Source organism: Pimephales promelas, chromosome 1, assembly GCF_988280905.1.
Source record: "Pimephales promelas chromosome 1, fPimPro1.hap1.1, whole genome shotgun sequence".
Classification (NCBI taxonomy): Eukaryota; Metazoa; Chordata; class Actinopteri; order Cypriniformes; family Leuciscidae; genus Pimephales; species Pimephales promelas.
The window spans coordinates 19230354-19248677 of NC_142769.1; the positions used below are offsets into that span (position 1 = coordinate 19230354).

The 18324-nt window shown below is 35.4% G+C and overlaps 1 protein-coding gene across 2 annotated transcripts in view; it reads left to right on the plus strand.

The window, feature by feature from the left end:
- tbc1d19 (TBC1 domain family, member 19) overlaps nucleotides 1-18324 on the plus strand; it is a 29959-nt gene that overhangs the window by 3425 nt on the left and 8210 nt on the right. For both annotated transcript variants that reach the window (XM_089128628.1, XM_039669879.2), the window contains exons 4-20: nucleotides 593-668; nucleotides 1518-1592; nucleotides 1685-1748; nucleotides 3614-3660; nucleotides 3985-4095; nucleotides 5236-5308; nucleotides 5620-5658; nucleotides 7350-7462; nucleotides 9205-9279; nucleotides 10222-10284; nucleotides 11591-11675; nucleotides 11767-11811; nucleotides 11983-12015; nucleotides 12095-12204; nucleotides 12299-12390; nucleotides 13823-13938; nucleotides 14145-14215. In XM_089128628.1, coding sequence (XP_088984754.1) covers nucleotides 593-668; nucleotides 1518-1592; nucleotides 1685-1748; nucleotides 3614-3660; nucleotides 3985-4095; nucleotides 5236-5308; nucleotides 5620-5658; nucleotides 7350-7462; nucleotides 9205-9279; nucleotides 10222-10284; nucleotides 11591-11675; nucleotides 11767-11811; nucleotides 11983-12015; nucleotides 12095-12204; nucleotides 12299-12390; nucleotides 13823-13938; nucleotides 14145-14215 — 1288 coding nt within the window. The remainder of the gene's footprint in view (nucleotides 1-592; nucleotides 669-1517; nucleotides 1593-1684; nucleotides 1749-3613; nucleotides 3661-3984; nucleotides 4096-5235; nucleotides 5309-5619; nucleotides 5659-7349; nucleotides 7463-9204; nucleotides 9280-10221; nucleotides 10285-11590; nucleotides 11676-11766; nucleotides 11812-11982; nucleotides 12016-12094; nucleotides 12205-12298; nucleotides 12391-13822; nucleotides 13939-14144; nucleotides 14216-18324) is intronic.

Here is an 18324-nt window from a genome sequence, read left to right on the forward strand (position 1 = left end):
GTAATTTGTTATCTGAAGTGACTTCTTCCAAGAAATGTCAATATGTTTTGATCATATCATAATGATTACAATATACATGACATTTTTCACTTACCATTTAACGAGTCATTTGCAATGTCTAATTAATTTAAATTACACTGAAAAGTTTTCCTAGACGTCACAAAATCGGGGGCATGCAAGTTACTGAACTGATGAATGGATTGTCTTAGTTTCAAATACCGCTCTGCACTGCACTTTGACATTTTTCAGACCTGGGACAGTCTTGCGCACTTAATAACTGTCACATGCACACACTCTCTAGTGTGCCAAGACCACAAATTTGGGTAATGGGACAGACCCCCCGACATTTTTTAAGTGCCTTTGGGAAAAAAAATAATGGGAGAAATGCTTCCGAAACCAAGGCCACTGAAAAAGTGTGCGGGCACTTGTTGCACTCTAAAATATTTCATAGAATGAAAATTGACTTCTTTTTTTTTAATACAGTAATTGCATAAATATGGTCTAATTTTGACTGTAAGTTTCCATCGAGGTTAAACTAACTTAACTGATGGTTTGTCCATGCTTCTGTGTTTTATGTTTATGTGTGGTGAAGTCTGCCTCCTCCTGGGCACCCCAGAGCACCTCCTGAACATGCCAAAGAGCCCCTGGAATATATGCGCAAAGCCCAGGTACACATTCTTTCTCTTATTTCTTTAGGGGTTCAAGAAAGGGGTTGTTAGAAATTGTTAGAATTTCCAAGGATCAGCATTTTCCCCTAAAAGTGATCGGGCAGACCAAACCATAAGTCGTAGAGACTTGACACTACCCAGTCTACAACGCCACCAAGGCTCGCCCCAATCGGCCTGATGGTGGCGCTATAGTGATCAAAAGTACGTGATGGCTCAAGCCATTTGTAGCAGGCTCAAGTGTCCAATATATCGTTGGATAGACGTTTTGGATTTGATCGTCACCCTGGTGAAATTTTCGGGTATTTCAGATTTTTTTTTTACGAAACGAAACCAAACCAGTGCAAAAAGATTCTCTGGAGTGTGATTATGAATAAATATGAAAAAAAAGTCTTCAATTCAATTTCAATTCAAGTCCACGACGGGACGCCAAAACCTTTCAAGGTGGGCGTGGCTACTTTTACTAAAAACGTTTATCCCTCTCGAACGGTATGATATGATTTCACCAAACTCCGTAGAACTATGTATGGGCTCGGTTCAATGAAAAAGGACGCTTAGTGGCTCAGTCCGATTGGCTTGAAAACTGACATATGGTGTCGTAGACCATCGCGGCACCTTGGACACGTATCGTCCTTTTTCGTCCAGCCAAAATTGTCTGTTTTGGCTGTAAATGGTCTTTTTATCTAAGCTTGGTGGTAACTGTCACATTTTGCCTGTGTTTTGGTTTTGTTTTATCATTGGACTTCCTGTTTCCTGTGTTCCCTCTAGTCATTAGTTACCATGGACTCTCTACTATTTGAAAACAAAATACTTTTGTTTTTGAACCCTTTGCATTGTGTGTGTGTGTTGTAGGTGAGCTGGGAGAAGAGGATCCTGAAAAGTTTGAACAGTATGTGCACTGAGTTAGGAATCCCACTGGCACGTAAGGTAAAGGTCTAAACCAGTGTATGTACAACACATAATCTATTATATATTCATTTAATCAGTTATTTGTTTTTTTTTTCTCCTCTGTTTTATAGCGTCCCATCTCAGAGCAGAAAGAGCTGACAAATAAATGGAATGAGATGGGAACTGATGAACCAGGTAATGCAGACATTCACAAACCTTTCTGACATGTGTTCAAAGTTACATCTCGGTGTGTGTGCGTGTTAATGCGTTGCAGAATGTTTACACACAGAGGTTTGGCTCACACACAGAAGCCCTGAGCAGTATCACAGCTCCATAACAATGCTATCAGTTTGCAGTGTGTATGATAACATTTACCGCCTTCTGGAGGACACTGGCATAAACAGCCCTGCCTGTGAAACCAGAGCATGTCCAGACCCCTGGACCGCTTCCCAATAACTAAAGCTTTCTTTCTTTCTTTCTTTCTTTCTTTCTTTCTTTCTTTCTTTCTTTCTTTCTTTCTTTCTTTCTTTCTTTCTTTCTTTCTTTCTTTCTTTCTTTCTTTCTTTCTTTCTTTTTCTTTCTTTCTTTCGTTCTTCTTTCTGCTTGCGTTCTTTTGCACTTTCTTTCACACTCTTAATTTTCTTGGTTTCTCTTATTCTTTTTCTCTGTCTTACAGTTTTGCTATGCCAGGCCAGTAACTTTTGTTCATGTTAAAGAAATAACTTTCTCCCAAAATTAACATTTGGTCATCATTTACGTTTTCTCACTCTCAGCACACTACCAGTCAAAAGTTTGGAGTACTTAAGATGTTTTAATGTATTTGAATGAAATCTGTTGTGCTCACCAAGGCTGCATTGGTCCCCAATGATTTCTGCACATTAGAATGATTTCTGATGGATTGTGATTTTATTTTAAAATATAATTTATTCCTAATTGACTCCAGCATTATTACATCATTACTCCAGTCTTCAGTGTCACATGATCCTTCAGAAATCATTTTAATATGCTGATTCGGCCCCCAAGAAACATTTCATATTATTATCAATGTTGAAAATGGTTGTGTTGCTTAATATTTTTGTGGAAATTTTAATACACTACGATTCAAAAGTTTGGGGTAATTCATTTTTTTTTTCAAGCAAGTAAAAACATTTATAATGTTACACAAGATTTCTATTTCAGATAAATGTTGTTCTTTTGCCCTTTGTATTAATCTAAGAATCCTGAAACAATGTATAACAAAAGATTAGGGCTGTCAAACGATTAATTGTGATTAATCGCATCCAAAATAAAAGTTTGTGTTTACATAATATATTTGGGTGCACTGTGTATAATTATTATATATATATATAAATACACACACATGCTTGTATATATTTAAGAAATATTTTCATGTAGATACTGTATATAGATTTATATATAATTTATATTATATATAAATATTTTATATATAAAGAATATACATGCATGTATATATATATATATATATATATATATATATATGTACAAAATAATTATACACAGTGTACCCACATATATTATATAAACACAAACTTTTATTTTGGATGCGATTAATCGTTTGACAGCCCTATTCACCCCTATTTTATTATTGACACTAATAACAAGAACTATCATTAATGATTGAGCACCAATAATGATTAATTATAATGGATATTAATATTTATGCTAAGCCATAGAGATTTCTTTCATAAATACACAATAGTTTTATTCCAAAATGAATTATTCCAAAATGTTGTGTTGTGTCATTATCAAAATCATGCAATCAGAATGTAAATATTTTGCCAGCATTAATTTGCGTTTCCCTCTCCTTTCTTTTTCTTCCTCTTACTTAAGTATAGACATTGTTTTATCTTACCAAGTCATTTAATTGGACTTCTAAGTATAACGTAAACAAAACAGGTTCTGATAAGCATCCTAGTAGTTGCCCATGTTATTTGTCAACCATATTCTGTTGCGCTCTTGTTTTCAATTACACTAATTGGTAGGCCATTACATACAAGTTTGGAAGCACTCAGATCTCTGTATTCTTTATTTAATTGCAGACCTAAGCAAATTCAGGCCTGTCTACGCACCCAAAGACTTCATTGAGGTGGGTCTCGTTTACATAATCTAATCAGTTTATTTTCAAACATCCGGTCCAAATGAGAAAGATTGGGTTGGATATGAAGCAGCTGATTGGATTCCCTCAGGAAATGTTCGGTTAAATTACTCTGAGTGAGAACTGACTGAGAGGTTGTTTTGATGGCACCACAGAACCACTTGATGAATGGTTTATTTTATAGTTGGCAGATGAAATTTGGATGCGAAGGGGTTTGTAGAAAATGTTATCAAAGGTTTTAGCATTTGTCTTGCACTTTTTGCTATAAGTATTCTTATTTAGGTAATATGAAGCGTAATACCTGTTGTCTTGTAGGTGCTGATTGGTTTAAGAAATCTGAATAATGATCGCAGTGAAGATGTAACAGTAAGAAGCAACTGGGGTTTAATACAGGTTTCCCTCAACGTTCGTGACATTCCTCAAATGGTGAGTCACCCTCTTTTTATTTGACTTCCTACTAATTTCATGTCAAGATGCAAGCAATTTGTATTGGAACTGCTGACAATCATCTGAAACCATTTTTCTGTAAACAAATTACAGTAATCAAGAGTTCTAGAGAAATTGAAATGATTGTGGAAAACTCTCTTAGTGCTCACTGTGCACGAGAGCTTGCGATATTAAAACGTGACGCGATATCAGCATGACGGTGTTGAGTTTGTGACAAAACCTTGCTGTTTTTTTTTTTTTAATAACGTTTATTTGAGAACACATAAGGTCTGACACGCTTTGTTTCGTTGCGAAGTATTGGGTTATAATCATTTAACTACTTTGAGCGCTTCTCAAACACCCTCTCTGCACATGCTGTGAGTTTAGCGCGATTATCATGTAGATCTTGCAACACAACATACGCCATTTCACCAGATTTGTAACTTAAATCATTTATAAACCTAGGCCAATACAGGAGAATACATCAATATGTTTCTAAATATGCACATTTTTGTTCATCGTGATTTCAAAATAAATGTTTAAACTCTCTCTGAGTTTGTTCTTGTTCAAGAAATTACAGTGGGTGTAGCATTTCTATCGTAAAGGTATTTAATAGGTCTATTTTTATTTTCACAAAATGATCAGATTAAACTATTAATCGTCAAAATAACCAGCAATTACTCGATTACCAAGCCAAAATATGAATTACCGACAGCATTAGATTAGTTAAAACTTCAAAATACACCTGCATTGTTTTGCATTTTGAGACTTTCAGTCGAATAAAAGACTAGTTTTTCCAGTCATATATTTCATCATTGAAGATTTCTTAAAAATGTAGTTTTGTTGTAGTTTTCCAATAACGTGCATTTGAGAACACATATAAAGTCTGACACGCTCTGTTTCGTTGCGAATTATTGCGTTGTAATCATTTACATAGGTTGAGCGCTTCTCAAACACCCTCTCTGCATATCTCATGTCTCGTGAGATGAGTGTATCATCACACCCAGATGGCATGCATTAGAAGTGATTTATGTGAAACAAATTCCTTTTCAAGAATTATCATAAACTTAACCCACTTTTTCCTTTTTTGAGATCAAATATTTTATAATTGTTGTGGCCCATTATTTCTCTATGTTGCAGAGAGAAACGTATCCAGAATTGGGTCTTACTTATGGGCAGCTTGGTATTGATGATCACACTCATGTTCCTCCAGGTATTTATTTACTCATTCCATCCATAACATGATTATGGAATAATGGAATATTACGCAGGCTGAGCTTCGGCACTGGTCCAAATAGTTGTAGTCGATGTTCCTGTTGTTTAATTCCTTCTAACTTGTCAACTCAACAGAAGATTCACCTACTGTAAACACTCTGTGTAATATGGTCCTACCCTCTAAATTCTGTATTTACTATATTGTATTTAAGGCTACCAAAGAGGCTCGCTAAATATCTGTGGTGTATGGTCTGTTTGCACTATCACTTCTTTTCTACCTTTTACTATCTCTCTGCTGTTTCAACACAGATTTGTTTGAGAGTGAGCACATTCTCATTGGAAAAAAAGGTAAAAATAAACTCTTTTTGCCATTATCATGACACGAATGCTTGTTTGATACCGCTTTATCACTCTTGTCTTGCGGGGAATGTTTTATATTTGCCATTCCATTTCCCCTCAAATAATACAGTCTGGTCAGAATTTGAAGAGCATCTTCCACTGCCTGTGATATCCAATGATGCTATGCAATCAGAAGAATAAAATAGTGTCCTCTTTTTAAGTTTTCTGAAATTATAATCCCATTTATTGTGAGAAAAAACATTTACACTAGCTTTAAAAAAATAATAAATAAGATGTTAATACTTATATTCAGCGAGAATGCATTAAATTAATTAAACATGGCAGTAAATACGTTAAAGGGGTCATGAACTGGCTTTTATTATATTGTTGTCTGAGGTCAACTTATGATGTTCGCTTGGTTTTTGCATTCAAAAACATCAAAATGAAAAAGTTTTTGCTATTTTGTACTCTAGTCTTAAGCCTAGCTGAAAAAAGCTCTGTTTTTATGGGCCCACTGCTGTGAGTGGATGACAATTTTGCATATTATGAGTTTCAACTCACCCGTCAATCCACTTGGGGGAAATTGTTCTGAAACGTCCAATGTTGTTGTGTTGCACCATTCCTGTCAGATCCAATATAGACGGCACAGCACCGTTTTTTACCCTTAATCGGTCTGCAAATCCAGTCTTGTTTACAAAACAATCCTCAGTGAAATGAAGCGAATAGATGGACAATGTTTTTTTTTCATATGCAGCGACTGTCTTCTTCCACAACCAGGCACTGCACAATATTTTGTATTGCTCGGTAGCTTGATCCGGTTTGTCATCAGGAGGTAGGAATCTATGTTATTTAGCTATGCGTGTAATGCACGAATCGGTGGGTGGGGCTAAACCGGCCGTGTTGAAGCAGGCGTCGATCTTCGTCTGCGGGGGTGGTGTTTTATCCTCTTTGACGTCATAGTTCCCCACTTTTAAAAAAACGAGTCGTTTGCTGAGGCTGGTGTCAATAAAAGCTTTTATTGGACTAACAAGGAGGTTTTCGCTTCTGAAACTTACAGGATATTCTTATAAAATGATGACCTCTTAGATGTCAAAAGCTCAAGGAAAATTTGATTTCTCAGTTCATCACCCCTTTAAAAATGTTACCAAAGATTTCTATTTCAAAATATTCTGTTCTTTTGAACTTTGTTCATCAACAAAATCCTGAAGTAATGCATCATGTTTTCACAAAAATATTAAGCAGGACAACTGTTTTCAAGATTTATAATAATAAGAAACCTTTCTTGAGCACCAAATCAACATATTAAAATGTTTTCTGAAGGATCATGTGACACTGAAGACTGGAGTAACGATTCTGAAAATACAGCTTTGCCATAATTTTAAATAAATTACATCTTCAAAATATATTGAATTAAAATGCTAATTAATAGTATTGCACAACTTTAAAATTAAAGCATGTTTTTCTCTAAAGCTCACTTTAATGTTATGAATTTTCTTAAGATGTTCCTTCATATACAAAATACTGCCTGTTTAGTTATTGACAGACAAGGCAGCTGCTTTAGGTTTTGGACGCATCCACAGAGTGTCTCTCTCTGAAAAGCCAAAGTATATGGATTTGCTTTGGATACTACAAGAGCCTCTTAAGATGTGTTTGGTTAAAACATATGCAGCTTCTTCTCCTGTTTTTCTGCATTTCTGTAGTGGTGAGTGAGCAAGACAGTGCAGCGGCGCAGCAGTACAGCAGGCAGGGCTGTCCCACGGGTCTCAGGGCCCAGCTATGGACTCTCATCCTGAATACTACCGATGATCCTGAGGTACTGACTGAATTTCAGAATGCCTTTTTTTTGTGCCCATCAAGGTCATTTTAGAAAATGGAGAGGGAAAATAATAAGACATGTTTCTTGAGCAGCAAATTAGAATGAATGCAGCCTCGGTAAACATACAAGTCTCAAAAACATAAAATAAAAATCTTAAATATTACAGACCGCAAAGTTTTGAATGGTGGTGTATTTATATTTCTCTCTCTCTTTTTATACACACAAAATCAGTCACAGATCCTTAACCATATATAAACCCACCATAAATATTTATCTACATTTAAACAAATTAAACTGTTTGTGTATATCTCAACTGACATTTATGGCAGTTGTTGTGAACATGTGCCAAAACTGACATTTAATGGGTATTTATTTCTACTTATCAGAAGCATTCTTGACTGAAACGCTCTATATGTGTTGCAAATTACAGTTTCGGAGAAAAGTTTTTTTTTTTTTGAAGGTTAACAGAAGTTATATATAAAAATAAACATGTACATGAATATGAACATGCTTTCACAGTAAAGCTTTTTGGGATGAATTCAAGTCAGAATGTAGTATGTTTAGTTGGTGTGGAAGTGATTCTCTCTGGTGTATACTTGTAAACCATATTCAAGTCTTCTTGATTAGGTGGTTTGGCAGCCTCTATTAAGGACGTATCATTTCCTTGTTCCTGTGCACACTTATAACAGCATAATGTCTTTTAAAATGTTAAAAAGCCCTAAAATTGTACTGTGGTCCAGACCAAGCAGTTTTAAATAATATCATCCTTCTCAATAATACAATTAGCGTTGAGCCTCTTGTGGGGTAGAAATGACAGATCAGGTACCCCCTGTGATTTTTCACGCTGGGCATCTAATAGCTGCCAATTTCAGACGTGAAGCAATGTCTCTCAGCTGGCTGATTAGTCCTTAGGCCTCCATTAAAGCAGGGAAACGGCATCTGGAGAATGTTCTTTCTCTATGTGTTAATGCGAAGACAAACACCCGGTGTGGGGCGACACAATTTAAACAAGTAGAGTAATCCCTCACTCTTTTGAGCTTGTGCTGTAGATGTGGGCAGGACAGGAGCTGGTGGAATGATGGAGGGGAAGAGGGGAAATCACAAGAGTTTAAATGTTTCAGGTGGAACAATTATGTAACTGCTGATAAAAGCCGCTGTCTGGATGACAGTGACCAGCTATCATGCCTATCCTCACAGCAAAGTGGGAGAAAATTCTCCTGTCCCTCTGGGTTTCAGGATGGGAATGGGCTTTAGAAAGACTTATGATTGGAGGCTGTTTTAAAGGGATAGTTCACCATAAAATGAAAATTACCCTGGTGTTGTACTAATGTAGAATGTCCTTCTTTCTTTTAAGAACCACAAGGAATTGGAATAAAAATGTCCCGTTTGTGCTCATCCATATAATCTGCAACCAGCATCAAGCTTTTAAAAATATGCAAAGAAAGTACATGGATATTGTATTTCTATTAAATGTCGTGTTTTTGTTGATCTTGATTTCTCACAACTTCTGTGCTTTGTCTAAACAAGACTGAGTGAACTGTGGCGCTAATACATCATGCATCTGTGCATAAGATGATTGAGAGATTGAAAGCAATCCTAGCAATTTAATTAGTTAATTGGTTAGTATAATTAATTTTGCTGTAATGACTTGGGGTAGTTTGATCTGTGTATAGGTGCTTCTTTGTCCATTATGTATTAGTTATTCTATTCACGTTGTCAGTTCTTTTGTTTTTAAACAGGTCATAACACATTACGAACAGCTAAAGGCCAGAGTCATGCATCACAGCCTGCTTGTGGACAACCTAATATATAAGGTACATTTACAATGCAGTTTATTTGATAGAAATGGTTTTGCATGCTCTATTTATTCTCTTGAAATTTCCCCGAATAGGTTTTGACCAAATAGAGTAACAGTTTCTGAAAGACTAATTTCTTCCAAAATCAAGATTTCCGGAATAGTTGACTTCAAAATGAAAATTCTGTCATTATATACTCTTCCTGTTTGAAAGTTATTTCAAACCTGTATGAATGTCTTTCTTCTGCTGAACACAAAGGAAGATATTTTGAACAGTGTTGTGCAAGTTACTTCCAAACTGTAATACAAATAGGTATTACTTGTTACTGTTATTTAAAAGTAATTCATTACCTTACAATATTACTGTCTCAGAATTGTAATGCGTTACATTACTCATGTATTACTTTTGAGTTACTTTCTCCAAAATAACTATACAGAAGTAGAACTTAACATTGGTGCTGTAACTATATGCAATATGAAACCGAAATTGCGATTCGCCATACTAAGATCCACGAACCTACAGAATCACGACACACCTTCCAACTCAGTCCCGAAAATTGAATTGTGAAGCGTTACACGGACCATTATGGACATGACATTTGCAGTCAAAACTTGAAATATAAATTCTCAGAAAATACATAATGTATTAAAACGTATGTTTTTCCATATAGGCTACTCCCTTAAAGGACTCCAGACATTAGACAAAATTTATCACTCTACATTTTATTTTTAATATTCAGGAAAAGACACGCATTCATGCGTGAGAAAAAAAGGAGGCAAAATATATTTTTTGTAATTCTATGAATTACACTGCGCAAATCGGATGATGAAGGCTTTCCAGTCTTCATAGAACTTAAACTATTCATTTTATCTTAGTTTTCGTGTTATTACTAAAAACTGTCCAATTTTACCACTCCTAGTGCACCCGTTTCTGCATAACATGCCTGATTTTTTTTCTCAGGATGTGAAGCTCACTGCGAGTAATGACGATTACTACTTTGTGTTTGAGGACTATTTATATCAGGTGGGTGAATGCATGTCACTGTCAGTGTAACACACTCACATTGCAAACTTATGACAATTTTTCTCTGTGAATCATAAACAAGCTCTAATAATCAAAGAAGTAAAACAGTTTCCCAAGTTCTTTCGGACATGACATTGATAGAGTTCTTTGTACACGTTTCACTGTAGACTAAACTATTGTGAGAAAGTTACTCATGCAAACCAATGCTCTTTCACTTCAAATATCTGGATTGATACAGATAGGACTGGATTGTGTAGTCTCTATAATAGTCCTCTCTATTCAAATGGAAATTGAGTCATTTATTATTATAGGAGCATTATAAAATTTGAAAATGTATATTCACTTTCACCACCAAATCATACTCAAGTTTAAATTGCAGGTTTATTTTTTCCAATAAAACAGTAAAACGCTTTGAGATAGCCTGCCTTATATATGATGACATTTTTAGAGATCATAGTATATAATGTATATTGTATAGAATACAAGTACTAAGTATGTTACATGTAGTTAATTACTATTACTTAGGACTTAATTGTATAAGTGCGCTGTCACACTTGTATCCAAGCCAGCAATTTAAGAGAGATTTTCAAAGTTGTTGTTCACTTGTTTCATTAGCTGGTTTCCTCTGGACAACCATCATTGTGCTTCGTTCCTAATTTTGCTGAAATATACAAAAGCCATGGCCAGTGTTTGGGCTTCACAGAAGTACATTGTGTCTTCACTATGGAACGGTAATATGAGTTGCAGGTGTGAGGTGATAAAGGAGCCAGGCTGCTTGTAAATATTGATTTAGTGTGAAATCTGTGGGTCGTTCAGAGACAGGGGGGTCATATGTTTTTGTTAGAGAGGTGAATTTTGGGAAAATAAGGTGAAAGGGTTCATAATTACTCTTCAATCCAATAGTAGCAATTGGGAGTGTATTAGCAAGAACAGATATTCAAACTCCAAAGGTGCTGTCACAATAGGGACATGTAGGTTAACGAAAGGTAAATTGTATAATAGTGTAGTGATGTATGAAGCACAGAAGTCACTTTCAATTTCAAACCACATTGTCCTAGAAAGCAGATAATAGTCTACTGATTTTTAAAGGTTTGATGTTTTTAAAACAAATTACATTTCCAGTATGAGAAAAGTAATAAAAGAGAAATAACATGCATGACCTCAGCAGGCTGAATCCCTAAAGTGGCACTTCAAATGTAATTGAACCAGGAAATAAGCAATTTACCAAAGATACAAAGTGTGTTTTGCAATAGCAATCCTTATCTGTTTGTGCTGCCAATTATTTGTCGACTGTTTTTCTCCACAGGTCTTGCTGTGTTTTTCTCGAGACACTGCAGTCCTTGAGCATTTTAACTACAACAGCGCTACGCCTCCTAAATCTTGCGTCCAAAGTAATGTCTTTGAATGTTTATCTTTGCTGCAAAGTTCTGATTGATATCTTCCTTAGTTTCTGTTCAGCCTATAAAGTTGTCTCTTTCTCAGGCAAGTCTGGCTCAGAGCAGTGTGCTGTGGTTTACCCCCCAAATGGTGAGAAAACAGCTTCTACAAGTATTTCAATAATAGCATGTCCCAGCATGCACCATGTATTGGTTCATTTGTTGAATTCTGAAACCGGCGTCAGCGCATTTATGAGATGATTTATTAGTTTAGCAGTTTTATAAAACAATTTTAACAGAATATGACATCTCTGTACCGTAGGTGTCGTCCCATTTCATGGCTTCTCGATGTACGGTGAGTATGAAGAATGAAGCACGTAACCTCAAATTGCAAAGTCTGTTTTCTAAGCAAGCATCTGTATCCTGTGTTGCAGTTGCTCCTCTGTGTTTCTTATATAATGAGCCATCTAAGCTGTACAGTGTGTTTAGGGAGATGTATATTCGCTATTTCTTCAGATTACACTCGATCTCCTCACATCCGTCTGTAAGTATCTGTGCGTGACGTAACATGATTGATCGGTTTGGTTAGGATAATGGTTGTCTCTGAGCTCAGCTGGATGTTTATGTGTGTTTGTTAGGGTATAGTGTCTCTGTGCTTGCAGTTTGAGAGGTTACTGCAGACTCATCTTCCTCAACTGTTCTACCATCTACGAGAGATTGGAGCCCAACCGTGAGTTCACAATGCAGATTTCTATACTCATTGATTATTATTATTTATATTTTATTATCTTGTATTATGTATAACAATATTAGTGCCGTCAAAGCGATTAATCGCATCAAAAATAAATGTTTTTAATGTACTAATTGAATTACTATTGTAATGTTTTTGAAAGTCTCTTTATGCTCATCAAGCTTGCATTTATTTGGAAAAAAAAAATTGTATACGGTAAATTTAGTTTAGTACGGGACCGTACACACACACATGCACATTCTATATATATATATATATATATATATATATATATATATATTAGGGCTGTGCAAAAAAAGTTAATCGCAATTAATCGCATCCAAAATAAAAGTCTGTGTTTACATAATATATTTGTGTGTGCTGTATATCATTATTTTGTATATATAAATACCTATGCATGCATGTATATATTTAAGAATTATTTGCGCTTAAATTCTGTATGTGAATTTGGATGCGATTAATCGCAATTAATTTTTGCACAGCCCAAAAATATATATATATATATATATATATATATATATACAAAACATATATGTTTGATGTGATTAATCACAAATAATCGATTTGTTCGATCGTCTTTATTCTTGTTAATTGGTTATTTGTCATTTATTCAATAGTCATGTTTCTCCTAAGCAGTTTATTTGTTTTATATATATATATATATATATATATATATATATATATATATATATATATTAATCTAATTTGATTTTGAGTCCACATCCTTAAAAAATACAATCAAAATACATTTGATTGGCAATAAATAAATAACCAGATGATGAGTAAAAACAAAAATAAAAGCAAATTTACATTACATTTACATTTTACATTGTCATATCTCAAATGTCATGGATTTATAATGAAAGATATAATGATATTGACATTTATGGCATTTATAATGAAAGATAGAATACATCCTTATTTAGGGACCACCAGAACTTAAATACTTTAGGGACTACATAGCAATGGCCTAAAATCAACAGAAAACTTCTGCAGAGCAAAATCCTAAAATACTTTAGGAACAGGGTAAACCCCATAGCAATACATTAGAAAAAATGCAGTTTCTAAAATGTTTCAGGTGTTTTTTAATCATTTTAAAATCTAGTTCTAATTTAGTATCATTTACATGTGTAAATGTTCATTAAGTCCTCATTTATTATACATACAAGCTCAAAGCTTATGTTACTCGAATATCCAGCTGAAATGAAGAACGGTTGTCAAGTCACTTCAGTGAAACGCTGTTGTATTATAACAGTGCAGCTCCATCTATTGGCTGAATTAGGCGAACACAAGTCAGTCCTCAACATCTGTGAAAGAAAAGAACAGAATTGTAATAAAAGTGTACAAATCTACACTGTGTATGATAATGATTCGGTATCTCATTATGCGTGTGTGTGTGTATCTTTCTTAGGTTGCGTATTGCCTTTAAGTGGATAGTCCGAGCCTTCTCAGGATACCTGTCCACTGACCAGCTCCTGTTGTTATGGGACCGTATCCTAGGATACGGATCCTTAGAAATAGTGGCAGGTAGGTCGATATACCCTAATGTGTTACCTTTTGCCAGCTATTGTGAGCATGAATAAATAAATAAATAATCCCAGTGCTTAGGATGTGTTAAACTGTTTTTAATTTACATTCATTTGTTGGTGCACTCTTAAATTAGAAAGGGACAGTCAGTTACATGGCGTACACACATTTTCCTGGAAGTTGACTGTCCCTTTTTTTTTTTCCAGTCCTGGCCGCTGCGGTCTTTGCCTTCCGAGCTGAAAACCTAATGGAAGTGACGTCACTGGCATCAGCTGAGGTTATCTCTTGCAAGCGAGTTTGTGTGTGTGTGTGTTTGTGTTTGTGTGTGAGTGTTAAGGACTACAGAAATAGTGTCTTCACTCGCAGCCAACACTAGTAACCCAGTCCACCCAAGGCACATGTTTTAAAATCGCTGGGATAACACTTTTAAAAGTGGACCAAGTACCCCACACCCAGCTTTAAAATGTTTAGACTATATGATGTCAAATATGATGGAAACTTACAGTTAACATCAACACTGTATGTGTGTGTGTGTGTGTGTGTGCATGTCTTGTGTTTTTGTGTGCGTAACAGTTAAATTTTATTACTTGAAGGGATATGTTGGGTTCTGATAAGTTAAGCTCTATTTACAGCATTTGTGGCATTATGTTGAATATATATATATATATATATAAATCTAAGTTACAGTGAGGCACTTACAATGGAAGTAAATGGGGCCAATCTCTAAACTTATAATAGTATAGCCACAAGTTGTAAGAAGTATAGCGCAGTTTCACAGACAAGGCTTAGATTAAGCCAGGATTAGGCCTTAGTTTATTTAGGACATTAATGTAGCTTTTTAAAACATGCACATGAGCATCTTGAGACAAAACAATGGCACTGACATGTTTTAAGATGCCAGTGCAAGTTGCTATCAGTTAAAACCACTCAAACGTGAATTTTAGTCTGGGACTAGCATCAGCCTTGTCTGTAATGAAGAAAAAAAAAAGAAAAGTGTTACCAAAAAGGGTAGCTAACATTTTCTGTCTAAATATATATCCAATTGTATACCTTTTTTTGCCACGAAATGCAGTCAATCCCCAAACCCTAGAAAAACTGTTAATTTATCTAAAGCACTTTAAAGTGTGAGTCACATTTACTGTTGTTCTTTGAATTTCTCAGGGGTGAAATTCAGTCGTTTTAATAGGAACCCACAGAATTTGTGAATTTTGCATGTGGGTGAAATATTATGTAGATTTTGCAACGGGTTCAAGTTAGTCACATGAACCAACAGAAAGCTGCTTGATTTGAAAGGAGTGTGCTTCATACATCGCTACACTATTGACAATAGACAATGGGAAAATGACGCTAATGTGACGACACAATTCCGGCTCAGATTAAAACTAGGGGTGTACCGATACCCTCATGTCACGATTTGATATATATTGCATACTCCAAGAAATATGGTAAAGGTTAACAAAAACTGTACTGCTGATTAAAATGCTTAATGTGGTATTACATTGGGTGTGTAAATGAATAGGCTTGGACTTGGTGCTGGTAAACAGGATACACCAGAATACAAATATTCATGAATCATGATTCTGAAGCTGAAAATGCAGAATTTTTTTAGACGCACTCTGTCACTAACTAGATATATTTAAAAGAATCTAGGCCACTTTTTTATTAGTAAAATAAGACTGTTTGGCATGATCAGGACCCACAAATATTCCCCCATTTCATAATTATATGTTATATTCAACATTATATAGTAGCTTAATGTTGTACTGACACTAAAACTTAGATTTTTTTCTCACACAGTAATAATACACAAATACAGATTGTCAATATCCACGATACATATTGTTGCATTTTTGTATTGTGATGTATTGCGACACTATATGGTTACACCCCTAAATAATACACAAGTTTTAATTGAAAAATTAATGTAAGTATAAACTTCACATTTCTGCTTTTAAATCCTCCTTCACTTCCTTTGAATGTGCCTGACTGCAATTGGTCACTAAAATGCTACGGATGCTGCGACAGTCGTTATATGCCGTCACACTCTGCGTTGTCTTTAAAAATAAATAAATAATTAATTTCAACATATAATAATAAAAAAAATCAAAATGTAAAAATATACAATGTACGCCACTTTACTGCAAAAATGTTGCGTTCTTTTAATTCAGAGTTCAAGTCTTCACGTGATATGAATTTGCAGACCAGATTATATATTTTTGACATATCTATTTTAAAATGGAAAAGTCTTTTTTTTTTTTTTTTATTAATTTTTACGTCCAACTTTTGTTGAAGCATCCATGGCCATTAAGAGGGCCTCGCTGTCGGATGCAGTCACATGTAGTGGCATGCATTTGCTTGATTGACAGCTGTAGTAAAAGTGCATCTGACCTGCTTTCGTTAATTCTGGCTGTAACCCGCAGTGACGCACGGGCCCGGGCCCCAAAACGCTGTGAAGATGCTGCTGGACAGTATCTGCTTGCTTATGTACCACCTGGCCTCTACTGGAGAAAGTATCATAACACGTTGTATTTTTAGAGTCCAAGCCTGGTCATGAAACATTAGAGGAGACGTGTTAACCTGATAGGGGACTCTAAATTTATTTGCTTCCAATTCCATAAGGACCGAAGCTTGAGAACTTGAAGGCCCCCGCCCCAAACGGCTTCTTTGAGACGGATGCACTCTTAGCACCTTCCAAGCTCTTGAATCACATCGGTGCAAGTCACCAGGCGCCATTTTGTGAAATTGGATTGGCAGTTATGTGTTCTATGTCCAAAGTGACATCTGAATGCATGCTTCTCTCATGAATATTTACAGTAGCTGTGTTTACGTGGGCACTTTTGTTTCAGATGACTCCGAACGTAGGGTTTATGTGGCCGGTTAATAAATTCATTTGGTTCCTGTGCGTGTTTACATGTCACATGCTTTCAAATCAGAATAGATTTTTTGACATGAGCACATTTCACGAATATACAGTTTCCCCGCTGTTTTCACATACTAACCATTCTCCTACATTGCTTATTTTCTTTGTTTTAAAAAATCGTCAACTTAATATTGGGTTTTTTTAGGAAACAAACAAGCACATGAAGCTTTGTGCCGTGATTCTTATATTTATCAAGTAGTAAAAATGCCTTTTCCCGCGCCAAAAACAAGTCTTCTGTGGATGAGAGTCCGAAACAAGGACTGATGGGACAGCCCGTTCTCATCCTTTAACGTCATATAGAACGTTATATGCAAAAACGGCGCTATACTACGCACATGGCACTCTTTATCGTTAATTTAACACGCGAACCCAAGACGTTATAAATCCTTTAGCGTGAAATGACACGCACACCCTACCCCACACCTAAACTTAGCCCTCACAGCACGTGTTATATTAACGATAACGGGTGCCATGTGCGTAGTATAGCGCCGTTTTGTCATATAGCGTTCTATATGACGTTAAAGGATGAGAATGCGTTGGATGGGACAGCCCATTCTCATCCCAAGGCGTCATATACTGACGCTTTTGACATTTTGTGTACATCCAACGCACATGGCACCCTTTAGCGTCAATATGAGACGCAAATATATAGGGGCCAGAAGGCGCCTCCTAGTGGTCTAACCCTAAACCTACCCCAGAACTAAACCTACCATAACCAAACAAAGCTCTGTGCATGTTATATTGATGCTAAAGGGTGCCATGTGCATTGGATTTAGACGAAATTTCAAAAGCGTCACAATATGACGCCCTAGGATGAGAACGTGTTGGATGGGACTTTGCCCTGCTCCACTTTACAGACTATGGGCCAGATTTACTAACAGTTTGCGATAACACTTTACATTATGACCCGCGAACAACTGCGTAAGTAAACCGAAATTACGGTGTACGTTTTTGTAATTACAGTGTAGCTATAAGGGAACAATATGCTAAGTTTGGGGAAATAAAGGGGTAACAAGTAGATATATAAGCAAATTATTTATAATGTAATTATTTTAAAACTAACAAGTACCTATTCTGTTTATATATTCCAGCCAAAAATTGTACGTCTGTTGTATATAAAAGTTTAAGTTTTCATCACATTTCTGGCAAAATATGTTCTTGTACAATGTGGTATGTATATATTTATCTATATATATATATATATATGTATATATATATATATATATATATATATATATATGGCTGTATGTAAGCACATTATGATACAAATTTGTGAATTTCTGAAAGTATGAAATTAATTTATTGGCTTTTCTTACTTTATTGTCCAGTCTGTTTTCACAGAGCGGAAATTTTTCTTAAGAAAGAGAAATTTAAAAATATTAACAGTCGTTCTATTGTTCCAATTAAAACATTGTACGATTTATACTGCCATTGGAAGAAAAGATCTTTTACATTTTTTTCTAGCC